We start from the raw sequence: 21,356 nt of genomic DNA, 5'->3' as shown, positions 1-21,356 counted from the left end.
GTTGGAAATCCAAGACTGTAGGATTAACGCCATCAATGGTTGGAAATCCAAGCCTGAGGGCTTCCTCACAACATCAATGGTTGGATATCCAAGACTGGGGGCTTCCTCACAACATCAATGGTTGGAAATCCAAGACTGAGGGCCTCTTACCACAAATGGTTGGAAATCCAAGGTAGAGGGCTTTACACCATCAATGGTTGGAAATCCAAGCCTGAGGGCTTTTTTACAACATCAATGGTTGGAAATCCAAGGTTGAGGCTTCTTCACACCATCAATGGTTAGAAATTGAAGGCTGAGGGCTTCTTCACCCCATCATTGGTTGGAACTCCAAGGCTGAGGGCTTCTTCACCCCATCAATGGTTGGAAATCCAAGGCTGTGGGCTTCACACCATCAATGGTTGGAAATCCAAGCCTGAGAGCTTCCTCACAACATCAATGGTTGGAAATCCAAGACTGAGGGCTTCTTAACACCACCAATGGTTGGAAATCCAAGGTGGAGGGCTTTACACCATCAAAGGTTGGAAATCCAAGGCTGTGGCCTTCACCCCATCAATGGTTGGAAATCTAACCCTGAGGGATTTTTTTACAACATCAATGGTTGTAAATCCAAGGCTGAGGGCTTCTTAACACCATCAATGGTTAGAAATCCAAGGCTGAGGGCTTCTTCACCCCATCAATGGTTGGAAATCCAAGGCTGTGGGCTTCACACCATCAATGGTTGGAAGTCCAAGGATGAGGGCTTTACACCATCAATGGTTGGAAATCCAAGGCTGAGGGCTTTTTCAGGCTTCTTCACCCCATCAATGGTTGGAAATCCAAGGCTGAGGGCTTCTTCACCCCATCAATGGTTGGAAATCCGAGGCTGTGGGCTTCACACCACCAATGGTTGGAAATCCAAGAATGTGGGCTTTACACCATCAATGGCTGGAAATCCAGGGCTGAGGGCTTTGTCTCCCCATCCATGGTTAAAAATCCAAGGCTGACGGCTATTTTTCCCATCAATGGTTGGAAATCCAAGGTTGAGGGCTTTACACCATCAATGGCTAGAAATCCAAGGCTGAGGGCTATTTCACACCATCAATGGTTGGAAATCCAAGGCTGAGGGCATCACATCAGAGGTGGTTGGAAATCCAGGGCTGGAGGCTTTTTCCAACCGCCAATAGTTTAAAAAGTGGTTTTGTAGAGGCTGACTGCCTAACAAACACCAATGAAGCACCAACTTCTCTCATAAAAAAGAATAAGTACACTTCAAGAACAATTTTTTATTTGCCAGTTTGCTGGCATTTTCATTGTGTTAAGGTTGTTTTATGGTTTTGAGGTGCTTTGTGTAGCACTTTTGGTTCTCCTATCAATGGCTTCAATACACCTGGATGGGATGGGAATGCTCTTCAAATGCCCATTACAGAGTGGAACCATTACTCTCAGAATGGAAGCAGTGGTCTGTTTGCAGGGGTCTGACATGCCCCTCTCCTGAATCCAAGCCAAGGCTATCCATTCAGCAGAGAGCATATGCTTTGCTGGTTGTAGGGCTATAGGTCCAACTCAACAAGGGCCAGGTGGACCTCTGCAGAGAGACCACAACTTCCTCACAAACAGAAAAAAAGTTCTTTATTACAGAAGAAAATGTACCATAGACACATAAACAGATCATAGCGAAGCAATTATGGCAGGCAGAGTTATGGTGTGTAGGTATCATCTGCAATCGATTAGGTTAAAGCTGCCCTTGACTAAATTTGCCTTCTAACCCCTCCCTTCATTAAATCTGCCAACCAACTTTTAAAGAAAACCGTACAAAGATTGTTCCATCCAAATGAAGTATGTCTGCCTATCTTAAAAGAGATTGTACAATGAGATTGTAAGATGTATGACACAGGGCTGATGTACCAGGGTGCCTTCTAGCTGCCGACACATTGAGTTTTCCATCCATGTCTGGTCATTGTGGCTGATCGTCCTTTGTGTGTTACAGCTGCCGGATTAAACTCCTGTCTGCCCACTGTGTAAACCCACGACTGCACATATCCCCTGTAAGCCGCCTCTTCCAGGCAGCAATAAAAGCAGGCCGCACTAATCTTTTCTTGAAAAGTGATTATCTTTGTTCACAATGACCGGCGAAGCCTTCCGGGGGGTCAGCCGCAGGTTAGAACACAGCCACCAAGCCATGATACAGCGACTTCTCCTGATTGAAGAGAACCTGTTATGTACTGGCAGAGAGGGGGTGACACTGAGCAGCTCCCAGTTCCTATAGAGAACCGTTATTGGTGACATCAACAGCGGGATAGACAGCAGAGAAAAAAATCTGCCCTACGGCCTCCCCTTCATCAAATCTGCCCTTCAGCTTCCTCTTCATTAAATCTGCCTTCCAGCCTCCTCTTCGTTAAATCTGCCCTCTGGCCTCCCCTTCATCAAATCTGCCCTCCGCTCTCCTCTCTATTAAATTTGCCCTCCGGCCTCCCCTTCATCAAAGCTGCCCTCCGGCCTCCTGTTCATCAAAGCTGCCCTCCAGCCGCCCCTTTAAAAAATCTGCCTTTCAGCCGCCCTTTTAATAAATCTGCCTCCGGCCTCCCCTTCATCAAATCTGCCCTCCGGCCTCCCCTTCATCAAATCTGCCCTCCGGCCTCCCCTTCATCAAATCTGCCCTCCGGCCTCCCCTTCATCAAATCTGCCCTCCGGACTCTCCTTCATCAAATCTGCCCTCCAGCCACCCCTTTATTAAATCTGCCCTCCAGCCTTCCCTTCATTAAACCTGGAGGATCTTCAGCAGAATTTAGCCCCTCCCTACCCATCCTGACTGTCCCCTTGCCCCACCCCTTTTAGTAATTGGATTTCATTTCTACCAATCATGGAGGCTCAGCGTAAACAACCTGTGTAGGAACGCCCACTCCCCTAGACACGTACCAATCAAGGCATTTTGATATTTGCATAACTCCTCCTAAAGACCAGCCCATTGCTTACATCATAGCTGAAGGAGGAGCACAGTGGCTGCTGTGATGTAATCAGTTATTTAGAACTGGCCCCTCCCACCAGCCACAATTCGCCTGCCTAACATAGAGAAGCACAGAGGTGATGGCATCGCTGGGTATAAAATCTGGGTATAAAATATAAAATGATAAAATGGCATGCCATGGTATCAGAAACGTTTCTTTATGTCATCATCATATTAACAAAGAATAAAAGGAAGAATCAGGGAAGGCAAACTATAAGCAGAATACATTTTTCTTCCAAGTCATTAGCTTTGATGCCATGGCACACACACGACATGCTTATTGGGGCTCTTTTTCCACCCACATGGCAGTTTTGCTGAGTTTGCTGGCACTGCAGTTTCCGAGCCGTCACTCTGCTGCCACCGGGACACTAATATTTCTTGTCATGTGTTTGTGCTACGGGGGGCAGCTGGCCTAGATGTACCCACGTATTATCGTTATATTATATGGTAGCCGGGGGTAGACCGGACAGTGGATTGTAAAAGCCAGAGACGCCGTCAGGGACTGCTGAGGATACCACAGATATATAAAGTCTAATTATGACTCAAAGAGAACCTGTTACTGTAAATATGCCACCTCTGTGGGTGCAGTGGCCCCAAACTCCATGTGGCTGCCATCAGACTGCAATAAATGCGACCAAAGCCAGATTGCAGCCTGGAATTATGATGATCGGCAAAAGACAGATCGCACATTGGCACCTCCTGGCACAGACAGGGCTAAGACAAGGGTAAGGCGATTGCATAGTGCCCCCATCTTCCTGGGACCCCATCCCATTATGCAGTGGGCCCCATTTTATTATAAATTATCCCTGGGCATGGAACTGTTATGATTGGTCATCAGTACTGCGAGGATATGATCCTGAGATTTACACAGCTTATTCACATAGCACAGCCAGGTGGGTGACACCATAAGTAATAAAGCAATATAATAAAGCAGTGTCATCACTCTGCTCTCTCCTTCTGGCATGTTCATTGCCAATACGTTTCCAAATATGACTGGCTCCGACTCCTGTCCATTACAATTACATTGGCCACATTCCCAAATTTTTGTTTAAATAGGCATCTTTTATACCCTCCCCACCTTACCCCTTCACCACTCACCCCATTCACACCACCATACTCCCTGTTCACTCTATTCAACTCTCTAGTTCACAAACCACGCCCCCTGCCACCTGACTGCCGCATTCTCTTCCTATAGTCTACCTTCTACTTAGCCACACCTCTTACATTTCTTTAGCCCACACCCCTTCCTTACTTTAGCCACACCTCCAACCTTTTTTCCTTAGCCACACCCATCCTTTTTAAGCCACACCCTTTATTTAGCCTCAACTTCCTTTAGCTACACCCCTTGCCTTCCCTTAGTCACACCTTCTCCTTCCTTTGGACATGCCTCTTACTTTTCTTTAGCCACACCTCCTATTTTAGCCACACCTCTTGCCTTCCTTTAGACACACCCCTCACCTTCCCTTAGCCACACCCATCAACTTCCTTCTGCCCCATATCCTTCTTGCTTTAGCCACACCTTTCATCTTCTTTTAACCACCTCTCCTTGAGCCACACTTCCTGCCTTCCCTTAGCCACACCTCCCTTTCCTCTAGCCACACCCACCACTTTTCATTGGCCACACCCCCTTCTCCTGGCAGTTAATGGGCGCTGGCATCATTTTTTAGAATTGTTATTAGGAAATTTATGTTTTTTAGAATTCGTATTAGCAATATACAAACAGAGCATGTACACCAATGTACACCATATATACCGCGCCTCTTTGCTTCATTCCCATCATTCTAATACGTCACCCCCATCCAGTCCCAATTTACACCTCGCACATACTTCTATAACATGATCACTATCAAGTGCGAGATCCTGGACCCCTAAACTTTACAATGCCAATGGGGTGCCCCATCCTCAGGTGTCCATCATCTGCTCATTGCTCATAAAACTATTGCTGGAAATGATTAATTAGTCATTTTAGCATCAATAACAGAATATTTGTACACAGACTAAAGTGCAACTAAACTTGCATAGTAAAAAGGTTCTTTATTGCAGAAGGAATAGGCAAAGTCTCTTATACAATAAAACAAACTCATGTGCAGCTCAGCATGCGATCCCAGCATAGCCAGCCGCCGCCATGCACATGTGCAGGAATTACTTTATTCCAGCCTGGACCAGCAAGTTGGCCGAAAATCCTGAACCCAGAAGAAACACTGAGGAAGGAACAAGGAGAGGTGAGTTTAGTTTAATATTTGTGATCGGGCAGATAAGTTTGTTTTATTGCAGAAGAGACATCGTCTGTCCTAAATCTCATTTTTTTAATGTCTCATTTTAGTTTTGCTTTTATTGGTTTGTTAAGGTTATTGTAGCACTAAGCTGCAATAAAAGGAACAGGCGATGTCTCTTCTGCAATTACGTATAGTTTTTAAGTAAGCCAGGTTGATAAAAGACATAAGTCCATCACGTTCAACCAATAGGGAAATAAACATATCCCAGATATAAAACCCTATGGACATAGTTAATCCAGAGGAAGGCAAAAAAAAACTGGTACAATTTGCTCCAACGGGGGAAAAAAAAATTCCTATAAATTTGTTTTATTCCTATAATCAAACAAACATGGCTGTCAGATCACAATTTCTTTAATACACTCACCTGTCCATGGGGTCCTGTGTCTTCTTTCCGGTTTGGGTCTTTGGCCATTGTGAGTAGGTTTTCCTCGCACTTCTGATGGTTCCACAAAATTTCGGAAAACTGATTTAGCTAAACCATCGGAAGATTTAGGAAATTATAACAGGAGGATTCACAGGGGATTCACAGGGTTCCCTGGGAATCCTCCTGTTTGCGACCCCGGGGGGATCAGAGGTTAGTGCCCGGGGATCTTCTCAATGAATGCAGTCGTGTGTAATCCCCTGCACTAGAGGTTAATTAACCACAGCCACAGCTGCAATCATTGAGAAGATGCCAAGCAAAGGAGAACCTCCTGACATTGTAATATAAGTATCTTTTACAAATGATACATGTTACAGATACAGATGTCTCATTTGTAAGAGATACTTATATTACAATGTCAGGAGGTTCTCCTGTGCTGGGCATCTTCTCAATGATTGGAGCTATGGCTGCATTCATTGAGAAGAGTGTGCAATACCCGGGGCACTACAGAATAATTAACCTCTAGTGCCCGGGGATGGCAGAGGATTTCCAGGGTTGTATGATGCAGCCCTGGAAATCCTCCTGTTCGGTGAGAGCTCGACCTCTCGGCGAATCAAAAGACCGTTCTCGCTTTTTGGTAAGCAAGAGGCCTGATTCGCCGCGAGATTGAACTTAATATTCTCGCTCGCTCATCCCTAATCGTGGGTTCATTCATTTGCGTATGCTGGGATCATACAATGAGCTGCATGTGTGCGTATTACAGAAATAATTGCCAACAGGAAGGTGAGTTTGTTTCATTGTGGATTTTTTCTAAAAAGGAAAGACAGAGAAGAAGCTGGGGTTTTTAGGCAGTAATATCTTATATTAATATTCAAATTATTCATACAGCAAAAACAATCAGTGGTAGGAACTTACAGTGGATATGAGTGGTATTCCCCATTATTAATCCATGGGGGTAGAGGACCAATCACCTAAACATATTGGATCCCTAATTATTTCAATAAATAGTGGCCAGGTTAATGGTTCCGACGCGTTTCGCCATGCGGCTTCCTCAGGGAAATGGTATTACTTGGTGACCATACAAATTTCGTCACAGTATTCACAAAATTTCGGGGATCCGGGCTATTTAGAGGTGATTTGTGTAAAGGCAATGCTGCTGAAGGGATGAAAGCCAAAAGACAGCGTCTGTCCCTTCTCCAATACACAACCTGCCTGCTAACAATTTTTTTTTTTAGCTTACATGGGGTTCAATTTTTTTAGGTAAAGCCTTGGGGGCATAGGAAGATGCTGTCTATGGATGGGGCATAGGAGTGGTGCCGGTGCCAGGCACATGAGACTATGAGGCTGGTATAGGGAAACTTCTTGGTTGCATTGGGGCTCATTTACTGGAAAATGGTCTCGCGTGCAGACGGGGCCAACAAAATGTAAAAAGTTTGACCCACTATTGTCCCCTTGGGTATCCATATTTGTTTGGCCACAGCCTTGCCATCCCTGACAATCTACAAAGGGATCCATTGTTCTATATATGTGGCTCTTGTAGCTGCAGGGTCCTGCGCCCTACACGTGACCCCCCAGAAGTCGTGTCCTTCCATGCCGAACCCCAATAAACCGTCTTCACCTAGTGCTGGACTTGATCTGAAGTTCAAGTGATAAAAGCTTGAGCCTATAATCGGATTGTCCCTGATTACACAGACGGGTGAAGGCAGAGGGAAGGAAGCTGGGCCAGTGACAGCGGCTTGGCTGATCTGCGTGTTTACAGTGAAAGGTTACAATCAGCAGACGTCCAGCACACCTCTCCCTGCAACAATCCCGCTGATGAGGCGCAATACAAAAATCCAATCAGTCACGCATTAACTAACGCTCTCATCCATTACACCTTTTAACTGGCACCCAGAGGATTTGTGCCAAGTGCTGCATGTGCCCACTCACCTACATGTTCATAAAAAAAGGAAACTATTGCACTGTTGCAGATCCCCTGCACTTTCTTTTGCATTCCTCCCAATACACACTGAACCCCTAATGGGTGGGTTATCCAATGGTGAACCTTGAATGAGTAAAATGCGTTGGCATGGCCTATACAGTCTCCACCAGGACCCCATGTGCCAAAGATGCACAATTGGACAAGAGATGCAAATCCAAGACATGCCTCAGGATCACCAAGCATTCCTTTAATAAAATCTGCAGATATAAAAGCCCCAAAAAACAACTTTTTATATATCTCATGGTTGGATATGGCCAACATAAGGTCGGGTACTTGTAAGCGTTGCACAAAAAGATGGTGTAAGACGTCTCCAAATGTGATAGAGACTGGCTGTGGTCTTGTGGGAGAGGCAGGGTCTTCAGGAAGGAAACCCAGACTTTGGGGTCTTAGTAATAGGAAAAGCATTGTGATAATCTGCCGCCTTGTACCGCATGCTCAGCCGTGGCCCCATCAGCTCCTATTCACCTGTATGGGAGAACCAAATTGTGCACGGCGTTGGCGCTGGGGTTGCCGCACGGCTCCTGGAAGTGATCTGTTGCTTCTGACTGTGCAGTTGCTTAGAAGGAGAACTGCACCGTCACTGCAGATGCATGCAAACGTGTTGACCCGTGATTTGGGTCGCTGCTCCTGAAAGTACAGCACCTGAACGTTTTTCCTCCGCAAGGGTCAGTCCATCATGCATTGCGTCCTATCTAATAAAGCTCTCCCAGACTGGAAGAAATGGACTATCATGGGTGATCCAGCAAAACGGATTTCTTAAAAGTAATTTGCTATTAACTGGTAATTGTTTTCCATCCTGGACCAGATACATACCGGGTTTGCCGGATCACCCAGGTTCTCCTGTGATAAAATTTTCCATTTAATAAATCAGGCTCATTGTGTGTGGATGGCTAAGCCACCCATTGACACCTATAGGCTGCACTGGTCTCCATGCCATATGTCTTTGTCTTAGACTTCTTCCCAGCCATGTGGCATGAAGACAAGGAAAAAGTGATTGCTGGAATCAATATTAGAAATCTGTTTTTGATGGGGGTATTAACATCATCAGCAGAACAGGAAGTGACGGAAAGGATCTCAATGGGGTCCCAGACAACAATAAAGAACGGAGAGTCCCCAATCCTCCACCCAATCAAACATTTGGACAGCAGGGGGCAGCCTAATAATTTCACCATCAGTTGCAGGGGCAGCCGTGTGCCATTTGCCTACCTTGTGTCCCCATCCTGATTTCCAAAACTTGGGAATTCTGCAGAACGCAACAGGTTTGAGGATCTGGATTGGGTTCTGCATGGGCTGCCCTCCTTAATCCTTCTCTGCAGATTTATTTGCCCCCCTCAGTGTTGCAGAAATTTCCAGCCATTGTACTCACCAGTAGATGAGCGACAAGCCGTCGAATCTCTCCAACTCCTTCCCAGAGGGTTTGAGATAGGACATCTCATCCACGAGCCTGGAAGAGCCCCGAAACGTTCAGAGCTGGAAGAGCGAGTCCATGTCCGTTCACTGTGTCCCTTCTTAATTCCGTATCATCTCAGCTCTGCCTGTGCTAATCACACCGGATTTCAGGCACACAGAGCCGGGCCTAATCTCACATCCACATATGACTTCAACACCCCCACCCCCCCAACTTTCCTGTCTCTTGGTAGACCAGCTGGCGCTCTGTACCCTTCTGCTTGCCAATCAGAAGACCTGGCACTGCCAGGGTTAATGGCATCAAAGGCTTTCATCCGGATGTGGAGGAGGTGACTTAAAGTCTATGGACGAAAAAATCTCCGCAATACATGCAGATTATGCGTCGTGGCTTTAATATTGCTTCAAGTACAGAAAAAGACCTGCCGGAAATCCAGTGCGCTCCAAACTTCCTACCGGTCAGCTATGTGGACTACAGAGCACCTCCTATGGTATGGCGACGAGGTGACAGGGAGGTGTTCTGTAATCCCAACACACTTATCGTGCTTTGCTGACATAAACACGGCACATTTATTGATTGGTGTCACTCCGGGATAAGAGGTAAGTTCCTGGCAGGATCACCGATAAAGAAAAATAGCTTAAAAGAAAACTAAACAGCCTCCATATATAAGAAAAAGTTTTGGGGCGTAATTATGTCGTAATGTAACCAATAACTTTGGACCAACTTCCAGATAAAAAAGGCAGAACATGCCTGAGCAATATGGACCGGTGACAACGCAGGAGTGAAAGTAAGAGGCAGTTGTCACCTTATAATAGAAGTTTGCTGAACAACCTGTAAGAAAGATGAAAAGAACACATTTGTCAGTGGAGTTCATCTGATGGTGACGATAGAACATACCTGCTGGGGGTTCTGTTAGCGACTTTCATTTGTTAGTGATCCTGGAAAACACCTGCTGCTGGCGACTGAAACACCTCTTAGTGATTCTGGAACATACCTGTTAGTAATCCTGGAGCTGCTAATACTGGGAAAAGACACCTACTGGTGATGCTGGATTACGCCTCTTATTGACCTTGAAATTCACCCATCATTCACTTGTTAGTGATCCTGGAACACGGCTGTCCTTGGCCATACAATATACCTACCATTCTTCATGGAGCACACCTCTTCCTCACCCCGGAATCCTGAAATAAAGCCTATTGACCCCGAAATATATTTCTTAGTGACCCTGGAACACATCTTACAATACATCTAACATTGATTCTGAAACACACATCTGGATTCTGGAACACAGGTGTTTTATTTTTACCCCTAGAACACGAATAACACTTGTTAATGACCCCAAAATACACCTGTTCTTTACCCTGGAATACACCTACTACTGACCCTGAAACACCTTTGTTAGTGGCCTGGAACAAACCTAATAATGACCCTGTATATCAATTGTTAGTGACCCTGGACAACAGCTATTATTGATCCTGGAACACACCTGTTCTTTAGCCTGGATTACACCTTCTGTTGATCCTGGAACACATGAATGATTGACTCAGGAATGCACTTGGTGGTGATCCTGAAACTCATCTATTACTACCCCTGGAACACAAGTTTTTGACTCTGGGACAGATTTATTATTGATGTTGAAAAACAGGTGTTAACCCTAAAACACACTTACCCCTGGAACATACTTGTTAGAGATCCCGGAACACAGGTAATCCTGGAATACACCTGTTCTTCACCCTGGAACACATCTATTACTACCATGGAAGATATTTGTTAGCGACCCCTGAACACAGGTGAAGTTAATCCATGAACACACCTATTCTTGTCTCTGGAATTGATCCATTATTGACCATGGAGCGCACTTGTTAGAGACTTGGGAACACAGGTAATGTTAATCCTGGAACACACCTGTTCTTGACCCTGGAACCCATTTATTATTGACCCTGGAGCACACTTTTAAGTTACACTGGAACACACCTGTTTTTCATACTTTTGACTGTGGGACAGAATTTTTAGTGACCCCAGAACACACCTATTCATGACCCTACAAGTGATCCTGGAACACATCTATTACTACACCTGGAGCACACCTGTTTCTCTGGAATAGATCTATCACTTATGCTTGAACACACTGGTTCCTCACCATAGAATACACTTACTATTGACCCTGGAACACATGTTAGTGACCCTGGAAATCAGATAATATCGACCCTACAACATTTATTAATATTAAAACATACACCTGGTACTGACCCTGGAACATAGCTGTTTGCAATGCTGGAATATCCTCAGTGTGGCCCCTTTATATACAGTTTGCTGTAGAATTATTTCCATTTGTCTTGAGAGCTTGAATGTGATTGGCAGAGATACAGGGGAGTTCCAATCCCCGCGTCCTCCTACTGACCCCTCATAGAATATAGAATGCTCATCCTGCGTGAGATTACACTCAGACTTTCGGACTCAGAATGAGATACACCGGGTGAACTTTGACTTTAGCACACTTGCAGCGCTTACTGGATGGGTTTATAACACAGTGAATGTTTTTCACATGTTGCATTAATCCTGGTCACAACAGTTTGTTAAATTGATTGCATTTTGATCCTCACCAGGGAATGTTTGAGGGAATGTCTCTGTTTCTAACAGATTCACATTTACACACATTTGCTCTTCCATATTTGAATTATAGTATATCATGTATTCTTCTGTGCAAACACTCCCCCTACTGGCCATTTGTATATGAGGGAGTTTGAAGGGCTTCCTTGCCCATTGACTGCTGAGTTCAGCTAGATGAGCAATTTTAACCACTGCAAAGTGTGACCTTGGCATCGATGCCCCCAGTTGTGAAAGGGTTAAATAAACCCACCCAAATGAAGGATTTCAGCAGCCTTAAAGGTGCAGATTAGAGGAGATGTTTGCAGCCGGTTCCATGACCGTTCACAGCTCCCCCTTCTGTCTCTTTCTTTGCCTGATTGCGCACTGTACGGGGAACAGATGTCACCATAATCCAGGGTGGCAGAGGGAGCAAGGGCATAGCCGAGCTCCAAGGTCTCTGAGGGGTATTATCTCTAGACACAACAAGGGCCCCATGTGACCAAGAGGAGGAGGAGCCACGACTACTGCGTCACTCTGCATCATGAAACGCAACCATGGAGGTCAGAGACCCCTGAGAACACTCACCATAGGTATTTGGGTGACCCTCCGCCCGCTTGTCACTTAGTATCTGTGATCCAGCCAGGCGAGAGAATCTAATTTGTCTGACAGCAATTCCCATTAACAGTCATGTAGAGAGGGCCGAACGCCTGACCTCCTTCCTCCTGCCGGTGACCCCTCTAGTGATGGTGACCACACAATTCTATATAGGGGAATCAGGACCTCATTCCTCTTGCTGGTGACCCCTCTAGTGATGGTGACCCCACAATTCTATCTATATAGGGGAATCAGGACCGGTGACCCCTCTAGTGATGGTGACCCCACAATTCTATATAGGGGAATCAGGACCTGCTCCCCTTGCTGGTGACCCCTCTAGTGATGGTGACCCCACAATTCTATATAGGGGAATCAGGACCTCCTTCCTATTGCTGGTGACCCCTCTAGTGATGGTGACCCCACAATTCTATATAGAGGAATCAGGGCCTCCTTTCTCCTGCTGGTGACCCCTCTAGTGAAGGTGACCCCATAAATCTATATAGAGGAATCAGGACCTGCTCCCCTTGCTGGTGACCCCTCTATTGACACATCCCACAATCTATATGGAAGAATCTGAACCTCCTGCTTGCATCTCTTCATTTATTCACACTACTTCCTTTTTTAACATAACATTCTGATAGAAAAAATTGTGTACAAACGGGATGAAAATTGTGTGAATCTCAGCAAAAACATTACTAAACATGGCCAGTAGGAGGCAGTCTATACCAGTTCTGATTGAATCACATCATACAGTATTTTTCCTGGCTCTGCACTCCATTACTAGGCTTGCTGGTTTCGGTAGAGATTTAGGAGGTGGCACACCCCAGGGAGAGGACGGTGAGGTCCCCATGCCAAATAGCTGGATGAACTGGTTCTGTAGTGGGAGCGACTTGCTATAAAGTATTTGTCACTTCGCATTCCACTACGATCCTTGCTAAATGCGTCACATACGAGCTCTGCGTTTTTATTGGGTCAGAAGTTCAGAGGTTTAAAATGGAAACAGCTCACCTGAGCACCTTCGTGTACCTATAGTGCAGGCGGGGATGATGGACTTTTTTTTCTTTTTGAGTATCCAAAATCAATTTAAACATTGTATTAAAGTCAATAACTCCGGTCCCCCATCTACATGCATTCGATTGATATTGATCTTTTTATGTATGTGAGACTTTTTGGGGTCATCGGTGGGTATTTGTGCTTCTCTGTGCAATGCGGACAGATGGGGTGGGAAGGACCAGCAATGGGTTGTAGATAACCCTCAGCACCCGGCCCTAGTCTTTCCCCCATTATGTCAATGGCAACATGCCTTAAAGCCTACTAAAACGATGGGGGATGGGTAAGGGGGCAGTAGGGTTCTGGGGTCATTTATTTTTGTGGCCAGCCCAAAGTTGGACTTTTAAAGAGTCATCGGCCCACAAGACCAAGCTGCAAGAATCCAGGAGTCAACGAGGGCTCTATAAACATAAAAGGCCATTGGGCAACCTGTCCTGATGCCAATGGTCATTACCCTACCACTGATATAAATGGCACCGGCCCACATCACAAGATGGCAAGCTCCCACTTCCCCATACAAACCAGTGACTTCAGCCCAGTCCTCGTCCTCACGGCAGGTAATATATGATCTCTTGATCTCACTATTTGCTTTGTATTACAGAGACAATGGATCTTTGTGGCTCCCGTGTGTGTGTGTACATAATACATGCTTGCTGCAATTATTGTTTATTTCTTTAGCGCACAATACACACTTAGAGAAATTCTTTGTGATGAGTTGACATTTCCCAAGTCATTTCCAGTTGGTCCCGGAGCTGGCCCCGACATCAATGCATCATTCTTGGCATGACTGTCCCATAATGCATCATTGTGCACCGCCTGCAGATATGTAGATGTCATACACTTCAAATATGCAAACATTTCTTAAATATTCTGGGGGTGGAAGTCATGCGAGATACTACATTCAATTTACAACTGGATTTGGGTAATAAGAAGATCCCGAGGTTCTGCAAAGTGGGTAAAAGTTGGTAACGTTGGTAACGTTTCCAAGTCCTCCCAGTTTTAGCATCTCCATAACTTTGTGTCTAAGACTTTCCACCTAAATACTTTTGCACAACACGTCCTCAAACAAAGGGCCAGCTTTATGCCCTTCAGATCTTTGGAGTAGGGAGTAGATAATGCCCCTTCATTATTATCATACAGTATTTATATAGCGCCAACATATTACACAAAGTCCATAGTCATGTCCCTCGCTGTCCCGCAAGAGAGCTCACAATCTAATGTCCCTACCATAGTCATATGTCTTTAATACAGTCTAAGGTCAATTTTCAGGGGGAAGCTAATTAACCTAACTGCATGTTTTTGGAATGTGGGAGGAAACCGGAGGAATCCCACACACACATGAGGAGAACCTGCAAACTCCATGCAGATACTGTCCTGGCCGAGATTCTAACCTGGGACCCAGCGCTGCAAAGGACAGATTGCTAGCCACTGAGCCTTGGAATAAATGTAGTAAACTTTGCCCCAGGTTTGGTGGTCAATGAAAGTAGAACCCTTGGTTAATAGGATGAAGAATAGTGTCCCATTATGGGTATCAGAGGTTTAATAGGGCCACGGTGTCGGTAAAAGAGATAGCATTAGTACCCCATTGATGGAGTCAGTGGAAGAATCAGTGCCCCAAGGAGTAATACAAAGAGCCACAGTTTGCAGACCACTAAATACTGGTTTTGGATGTTGTAATTTTAAAAACTTTATTGCAGATCCTAAAGAGGAACTAGACTCAAAAATGCCTAAAATACACTTACCTTCAATCCCACAGCGCAGTTGATCGGTCCAAAGGTGTCTTCCATCGGGTCCCCCGTCGTCCCGGTATCTATCTTTTCGCCAGGCGCCATCTTCGTCTTTTCTTCCGGGTTTTTCTTCCTACATCACCCAACCCAGGCACAAGAGCGGGTGACGTAGGTTGGAAAAAAACTTGCCAATCTAACTGCGCATGCGTGAGATTTTCAATTTTTTTTCCTTTCACGAAAAGGCTCCATTTTGGGCATGCGCAGGAGCACCCAAGAGCTTCCTGACATGCGTGACGTAGGTATCACGGAAGGCTTTGCGCTTCCATTCATTCTTGACTAGACGATCAAGAATTAGGGGGTGGTGCTGAACCCTTTTTTACACTTAAAAAAAACTTAAACAAACTGAATGTTTACTCTACATAAAAGGGTTGTCTACCCTTTTATGTTAAGTGAAATTTCTGAGTTTAGCTAGGCTTTAGGGTGAGAAAAGGGTGGAATACCCAAACTCTTCAAGGGTTCCTACAGCTCCTCAGTATCAGTATCAGTATTGGAGCCACACTGCTACAAAACAGGAGGTTTGCCCCGTTCCAGCTCACTCAGAATCCATGTGAGCCCATATAGGATCCAGGAAGCCTGCAGAGATCACACTCAGGACATGCCGTCACATCACACGGGCGACTACGACCCCAAAGAATATCTTCCCAGAGACAGATGGCTGAAGGACCCTTCCCAAGAACCCTTCTAGGTCAATCCACTAAAATGAAAATTCTGCTTACTCATTCTGGATCCACAAAGAACCCATGGGAATAAGACGTTACCATCCTGGGTGGGAAGCTGAAGGAGGAGCTGATGAAGATGGGGATTGTAATGGACTGGAATATCTTCTCACAAGACTTAGGCTATGTTCACATGTCAAATGATTCTTCTCCGATAATCACCTCAGGGCCGTTATTGGACGAGAATCTGGCGTGTGCACAGCACTTGTCGTCCGAACGACCATCCTAGTGGATCCACAGACAATGGACGAGGAACGATCATAATAGGAGTAAAGGAGAGAGAGCACAGCAGGGTGCCGCTCCGTCTCCCCCCCCCCCCCCCCCCCATAGAGCAGAATGGGGCATGTATTACATCGCTCGATCATGCATCGTGCAGTCTTTGTCATTGGAAAGGATTGTGAAAGATCCTTTCCAACGACAATTATTGCACATGTGTATGCAGCCTTAGCCTGATCTGTGTTTGAATCCTTCCGGGAGAATGCTGCAAACAATCTGATCGTGGAGGTCCAATTGGAAAAAAAACTAAATTCTCTGTGCTCACCTCCTGACAACTCTGGAGTTGGATCATGCAGTACAGATTGTTCCAGGGCTCGATGACCTGGCTTTCCAAAAACCTGGAATAAATCCCATCCCAAACAGGAGTATTTGTGTGCCAGGGCAAAAATGCCCAAATAACGCTGAACCTATTGCAAGTGCAGCTCAGGGCACCATTGGTAGAGAATTTGGGAAACCCATCCAGAGGTTCCCTGGGGGCAATTGTATTAAGCAAATGATTAAAAACAAGACATTAAACTATAGAGGTGATTTTGTCTAAAAGTCTTTTTACCTGGGAGGCTGGCATAGCACTGTCAGCTCTGGGTACCCCCGGTGAATAGAGGGTGAATATTATTGCAATGACTCACACCCAGCCTCCAGTGTAACTTGTTCCAGCTGTGTGTTGTTTATAAAGCGGCCGGCCCAAATCCCATCACTCTCCACCCTCCAGCACGGCATAGTTCTGATTTCCACCAAACTCCATCCACTAACATACAGGACAACATACCCGCAGCTGTAATTTGTAATGTCACAGGTGGGAAAAAGTAAAGTGCACCTGTCATCAGGTGTCATGAGGTGATAGAGAATGACAACATTTCCAGGCATGTATTACCTCTCAGGAACAGCGCCATCTTTCTTCAGACATCACCCATTTATTTCTTGGACTGGGATGTTGTGTAAATCCCGGTGCCAGCCCTGGTTGTATTCACAAATCTATGACACAGATCATCCTTTGCTGCAGCTTCTTGCCATGCACATTTATTATTTGCTGAAGGCAGCACCAATTTTTCAGGGTCACCCATTAATAAAAATGAACATGTCATGTGACCAACCTAAAACTCTTTAGAAAAGTTTAAAAACTAAAGCATAAAAGAAATACTGTATATATAAATGCCAGGGAGGGGGGTACAGGGGAATTAATATTCAACAAAAACCATTGGATGCTTTGTATTATCTCCATCTTATTCCTATTTTCCCCAAAGTTCACAGCAAATTCTAATTTGCTAAACAATTGCAGACTTTTTGATACATTTTTTCCTTTTGTTCTGTCCCTTTTTTTTGGTTTACAATGTATAAACGTTGCAAATTGAAAAAACAATTATTAAACTTTGCAATGATTTCATTGGCTGCTGAGGACAGCGCCTCCATTCTTTTCACCCCTCCACTGCTTATAAATGGGGTCCATTGCACCCCCCTCATGTGACTACATACAAAAATCTGTTTGTTTCTCTCTGTTTGTGTTTGGACCGTCCAAGTTTTCTTCTAACTCTCCCAATTTCCCATCTGTGTGTGATTCATAACAAGGAAACATGAACCGGCTCCAGCACATCTTGTAGCAGATCTGCTTCTCGTTTACTATTAGAAAAAAAAATAGTTTTGCTCCCACTATAGGAAATAATGATGTGTTAAATGTCACACTGAGCTGGCAACCATCAAGTTGTGGGGCTCCTGCACAACGTTCTGGGGTTGTGAGTCCAATGCAGGCCAGACATTGTCATTGAACCTGGGTGATCCAGCAATCCTGGATTGGATCTGGTGCAGGACTGAAAACTAATGATTTCGAAGAAACCCATTCCAGGTTTGTTGGATCGCTCAGGTTCTCCCATGTTTGTCTACCTTCCTCAGTCTTAGAATTTTAATAAATCAGGCTCATTCTGTCTTGGGGTGACAATATTCATTTGTCATACTATAGGAGGATCAGCATTGGCACCCTAGGACAGGACTACACAGAAGGGTGTTTTGTAGTTCATCATCAGCAGATCTGATTGCACCGCTGGGAGTTTCATTTCAGCACGAATTCTGTGGACAAGACGTTATCAGCTAACTGAATTACTAGCAAAGCATTTATACCAATATTACAAGGCAAGAAAAGTTTTGGTTATTATACATATAAATCTGTCAAATCAATAAAAAATACAAAAGCAAACACAAAACATAATAAAATGATCTTTGAATTAAGAGATACAGGAAGCAAAGGTTATATGCAAATATTGACTTCTTAAAAAGTCAAACTTGGAGGATGAGATTGGACGGGGCCAAATGGAATCGTATAATAAAAGGGGAGATTTGTACTTTTCATACTACTGTTATAGGGTAAGTTTGAATTGCACAACTCTGTAATGGGTTTATAGAAAGTTCCAAATAGACTGGACTGCCATCAGAACCTTCTGGCCCCATGCTAGCTTCTTTAGGCCCTCCAACCCCATGTCTAAAAGTATTGCAAAAGTCAAGTACTCAAAAGTACTCATTGCTCCCCCTGATGGCAGCCCTGTGTATTACATGGTCACAGGCAACAATCACATCAGAGTCCTGTGTTAAGTCATCAATCTGCAATATTCTTATAGTGTATGCAAACTCACAATTTATTTTTCAGTATGTTTTACATTGCGACACTCTGTATTCAGTTTTTCAGCACATATCTACTGCAACCTTTGCAGTAACACTTCCTGTTGCAGGCTGACAACGCTAAGCCATTGTCTTGCAATTAGCAGCAGCATTGTCAGCCTATTGTGAACACTTGGGCCATCTTCCTAAATAGTTACCAAGAGGCCAACTAAAGCGGCATGTATGACAGACTGACAACACTGCTATAATTGCAATGCTATGGCTTATCGTTGTCAGCCTGCAGAGTTGCTGTCACTGGCAGGATGTTCATTTAACAACAAATTAACAAAAAATGATTTACTGAAGAAAACTGTTTGCGGTGAGTCATGACTGCATTCCTAACATACTGAAAACAAAGTTAGGGTTTAGGGAGTGTTGAATAGTGCCTGGAGCCATGATACTGTACAATTATATTATTCGAGAGGCCACTTTGGCATTCCTTTATTGTCCCATAGGGGGTTATAAATGCAATCTGGGCACCATGAGATGCCAGCCACTATCTTCTAATAGCCTAGATTTTTTTTATGTGGAACAGAGATCACAGATCTCACCCCTTGCTACTTTAAGTGTGCCGACTAGGGGAAGGCAGTCTTGGAATGTGACCTTCACTGCTGCAAAGATGCCAACCTTAACAAATATTAAAATTACTAGTGTGTTACTAAGTGTGGAATCTGCCCCATCCAGAATTACAGCCTCTGCACTCATCAAAAAAAAAGAGCAAAGTGCAGCTTCAGTACCTCTTCCTGGCCACTTGGTGTCCCTGCACAGGTGACTGCAGACAGGTTCACTTTCCATGCAGCTGCTCTTGGGGGCATTGTAAGCCCCAATGTGCACTTACAGTCCCCCTCTCATTTATGGCTATGAAAAGTAAGGACACATTTCTGTGCATTATGTTGCTCACCCATTCATGTTACCCATGCCAAAAGTCTTTTTATTTAATTAATATTTTTTAGTCTTACATATCTATATCATGGCAAGTAGCCAGTGCTGCATATTTTGCATTTACCAGGGACAACTTCTGAGGGGCCAATTGACCTAAGTGAATGTTTTGAGGTGTTTTGGTAAAAGCACAGGGAGAGCATGCAAACTCTATGCAAACAGTGTCCTGGCTGGGATTCAAAACCCAACCTTGCAATGGAAAGCCACTTGATGCCAATATTTTGTTGGACCGGTTAGCAATGGTTGTTATCTGGGGTTTCATATAGGACAGTGATCACAAATGCTTAAGAGGGTTCATACCATGTGATGAAGGGGACTATTTAATTAGTATACCCAATGGCTACCATTGGTAGATGAGAGTGATATTAGATCACTGGAGGGCCCATCATTCATTTCCGTTGGATCCTTTCTGTTTGTAGTTATACCCTTCTTAACTTCAAGAAGTGTACAGGATCACATGACCACTGTCTACCAGGAGTATTTTGGATGTTTCAAATCATTGGGGACACATGGGGTCCTTCAAAGCACTCCAACGTTGTCTGGTTGACTGGCAGTAAGATAAGAGCACCAGGAGGCCATGCCCATTTTGCTCAAGCTGCTCAAAGGAAAGCATAAAAAGTTTAAAGACCTTTAGGGCCCCATTTATTAATATGTTGTGTAACTCACCTGCAGTATGGGGCCCTAGGCAATGCAACTGTGCCATACTATAGACACAGAGACCTCCACCTTTTCATTGTCTGTATTAGCATTGCCCATCCATATGCGCCCACCTTTGGGAAGTGACTGTAGGTGCACAGGTGACCAATTACAGGACATCCATCGGACCCCTGGCTCCTGATAGGTTGACCTCTTAAAAGAGGAAATTGTCCAATGATCTACAAAGTTTATGGGACAGATATGACCACTTCTACACATTACAACCAAATAGTATGACCCCTTACTGGTGAAACCAAACCCTCAGCATTGGAAACTTGGAAAAGATGATGAATCAGCTCTATAAAATGTTATAGCAAACCCTCACTGATATCATCCAACTGGTTAATAACCCTTAGGAAACAGCACAAGAAGCAGTACAATGACATGGGAGGAGGAGATCTGAGCAACATTTTCATAATAAACTCATAAAATGAGAAGATCCATCGCCCTGTCCCTGAAAGGTGACACCAGGGAGTTGTCCTCTTCAGTCCTCTTCAGCAGCTATTGTTCCCTCTCAAAACTCAAGTAGAATAAAAAAAAAAAAATCTCATGGGAATATACTTTTTGTGTCTCCATCTGCAAAAATATCATCTCATCTTTCCTACCACATTGATTGAGAGCAGAAATGGGACCTTCTGGGTCAGTGGTGCCCAACTTCTGGATATGGGCTGAACAACAAAGGGCCACCCATGTTAGACTAAGCCCAAGTAAGCACGGAGTTGGACTGACCTGGGAGGACTGAAAAATTCTGGACCTCTAAAATTTGCCCCTAAAATTAGTTTTCTCACTGGTTCTGCTTGCAGAAACAATAAAGTGTTGATATCATTGAAGTTATCCTGTAGGGGCAGTGTTATGATCGGGGGTGCCTGTGGGGGCAGTGTTAGGATCTAGGGTGCCTGTGGGGGTAGTGCTATGATCTGGGGTTCCTGTGGGGGCAGTGTTATGATCTGGGGTTCCTGTGGGGGCAGTGTTATGATCTGGGGTTCCTGTGGGGGCAGTGTTATAATCTGGGGTTCCTGTGGGAGCAGTGTTATGATCTGGGGTGTCTGTGGGGGCAGTG

The 21,356-nt window shown here is 44.7% G+C and overlaps 1 protein-coding gene across 4 annotated transcripts in view; it reads right to left on the bottom strand.

Annotated features, from left to right (window-relative positions):
* The window catches only part of LOC140335042 (syntaxin-binding protein 4-like), a 39,019-nt gene extending 29,020 nt beyond the window's left edge, over positions 1 to 9,999 (bottom strand). Inside the window, exon 1 of one of the 4 annotated variants that reach the window (XM_072417401.1) lies at positions 9,904 to 9,999. In XM_072417401.1, the coding sequence (XP_072273502.1) occupies positions 9,904 to 9,932 (29 nt within the window). In that variant the 5' untranslated portion in view covers positions 9,933 to 9,999. Of the gene's footprint in view, positions 1 to 8,967; positions 9,440 to 9,903 lie in introns of those variants that run through there. The other 3 variants (XM_072417404.1, XM_072417398.1, XM_072417400.1) reach the window with 3 other exon arrangements.
* Between the last annotated feature and the right edge of the window lie 11,357 nt (positions 10,000 to 21,356).

Source organism: Pyxicephalus adspersus, chromosome 7 (genome assembly GCF_032062135.1).
Source record: "Pyxicephalus adspersus chromosome 7, UCB_Pads_2.0, whole genome shotgun sequence".
Taxonomy (NCBI): Eukaryota; Metazoa; Chordata; class Amphibia; order Anura; family Pyxicephalidae; genus Pyxicephalus; species Pyxicephalus adspersus.
Note: the sequence above shows the minus strand (reverse complement) of the source record. Positions and strands in the feature narration are given on the sequence as shown.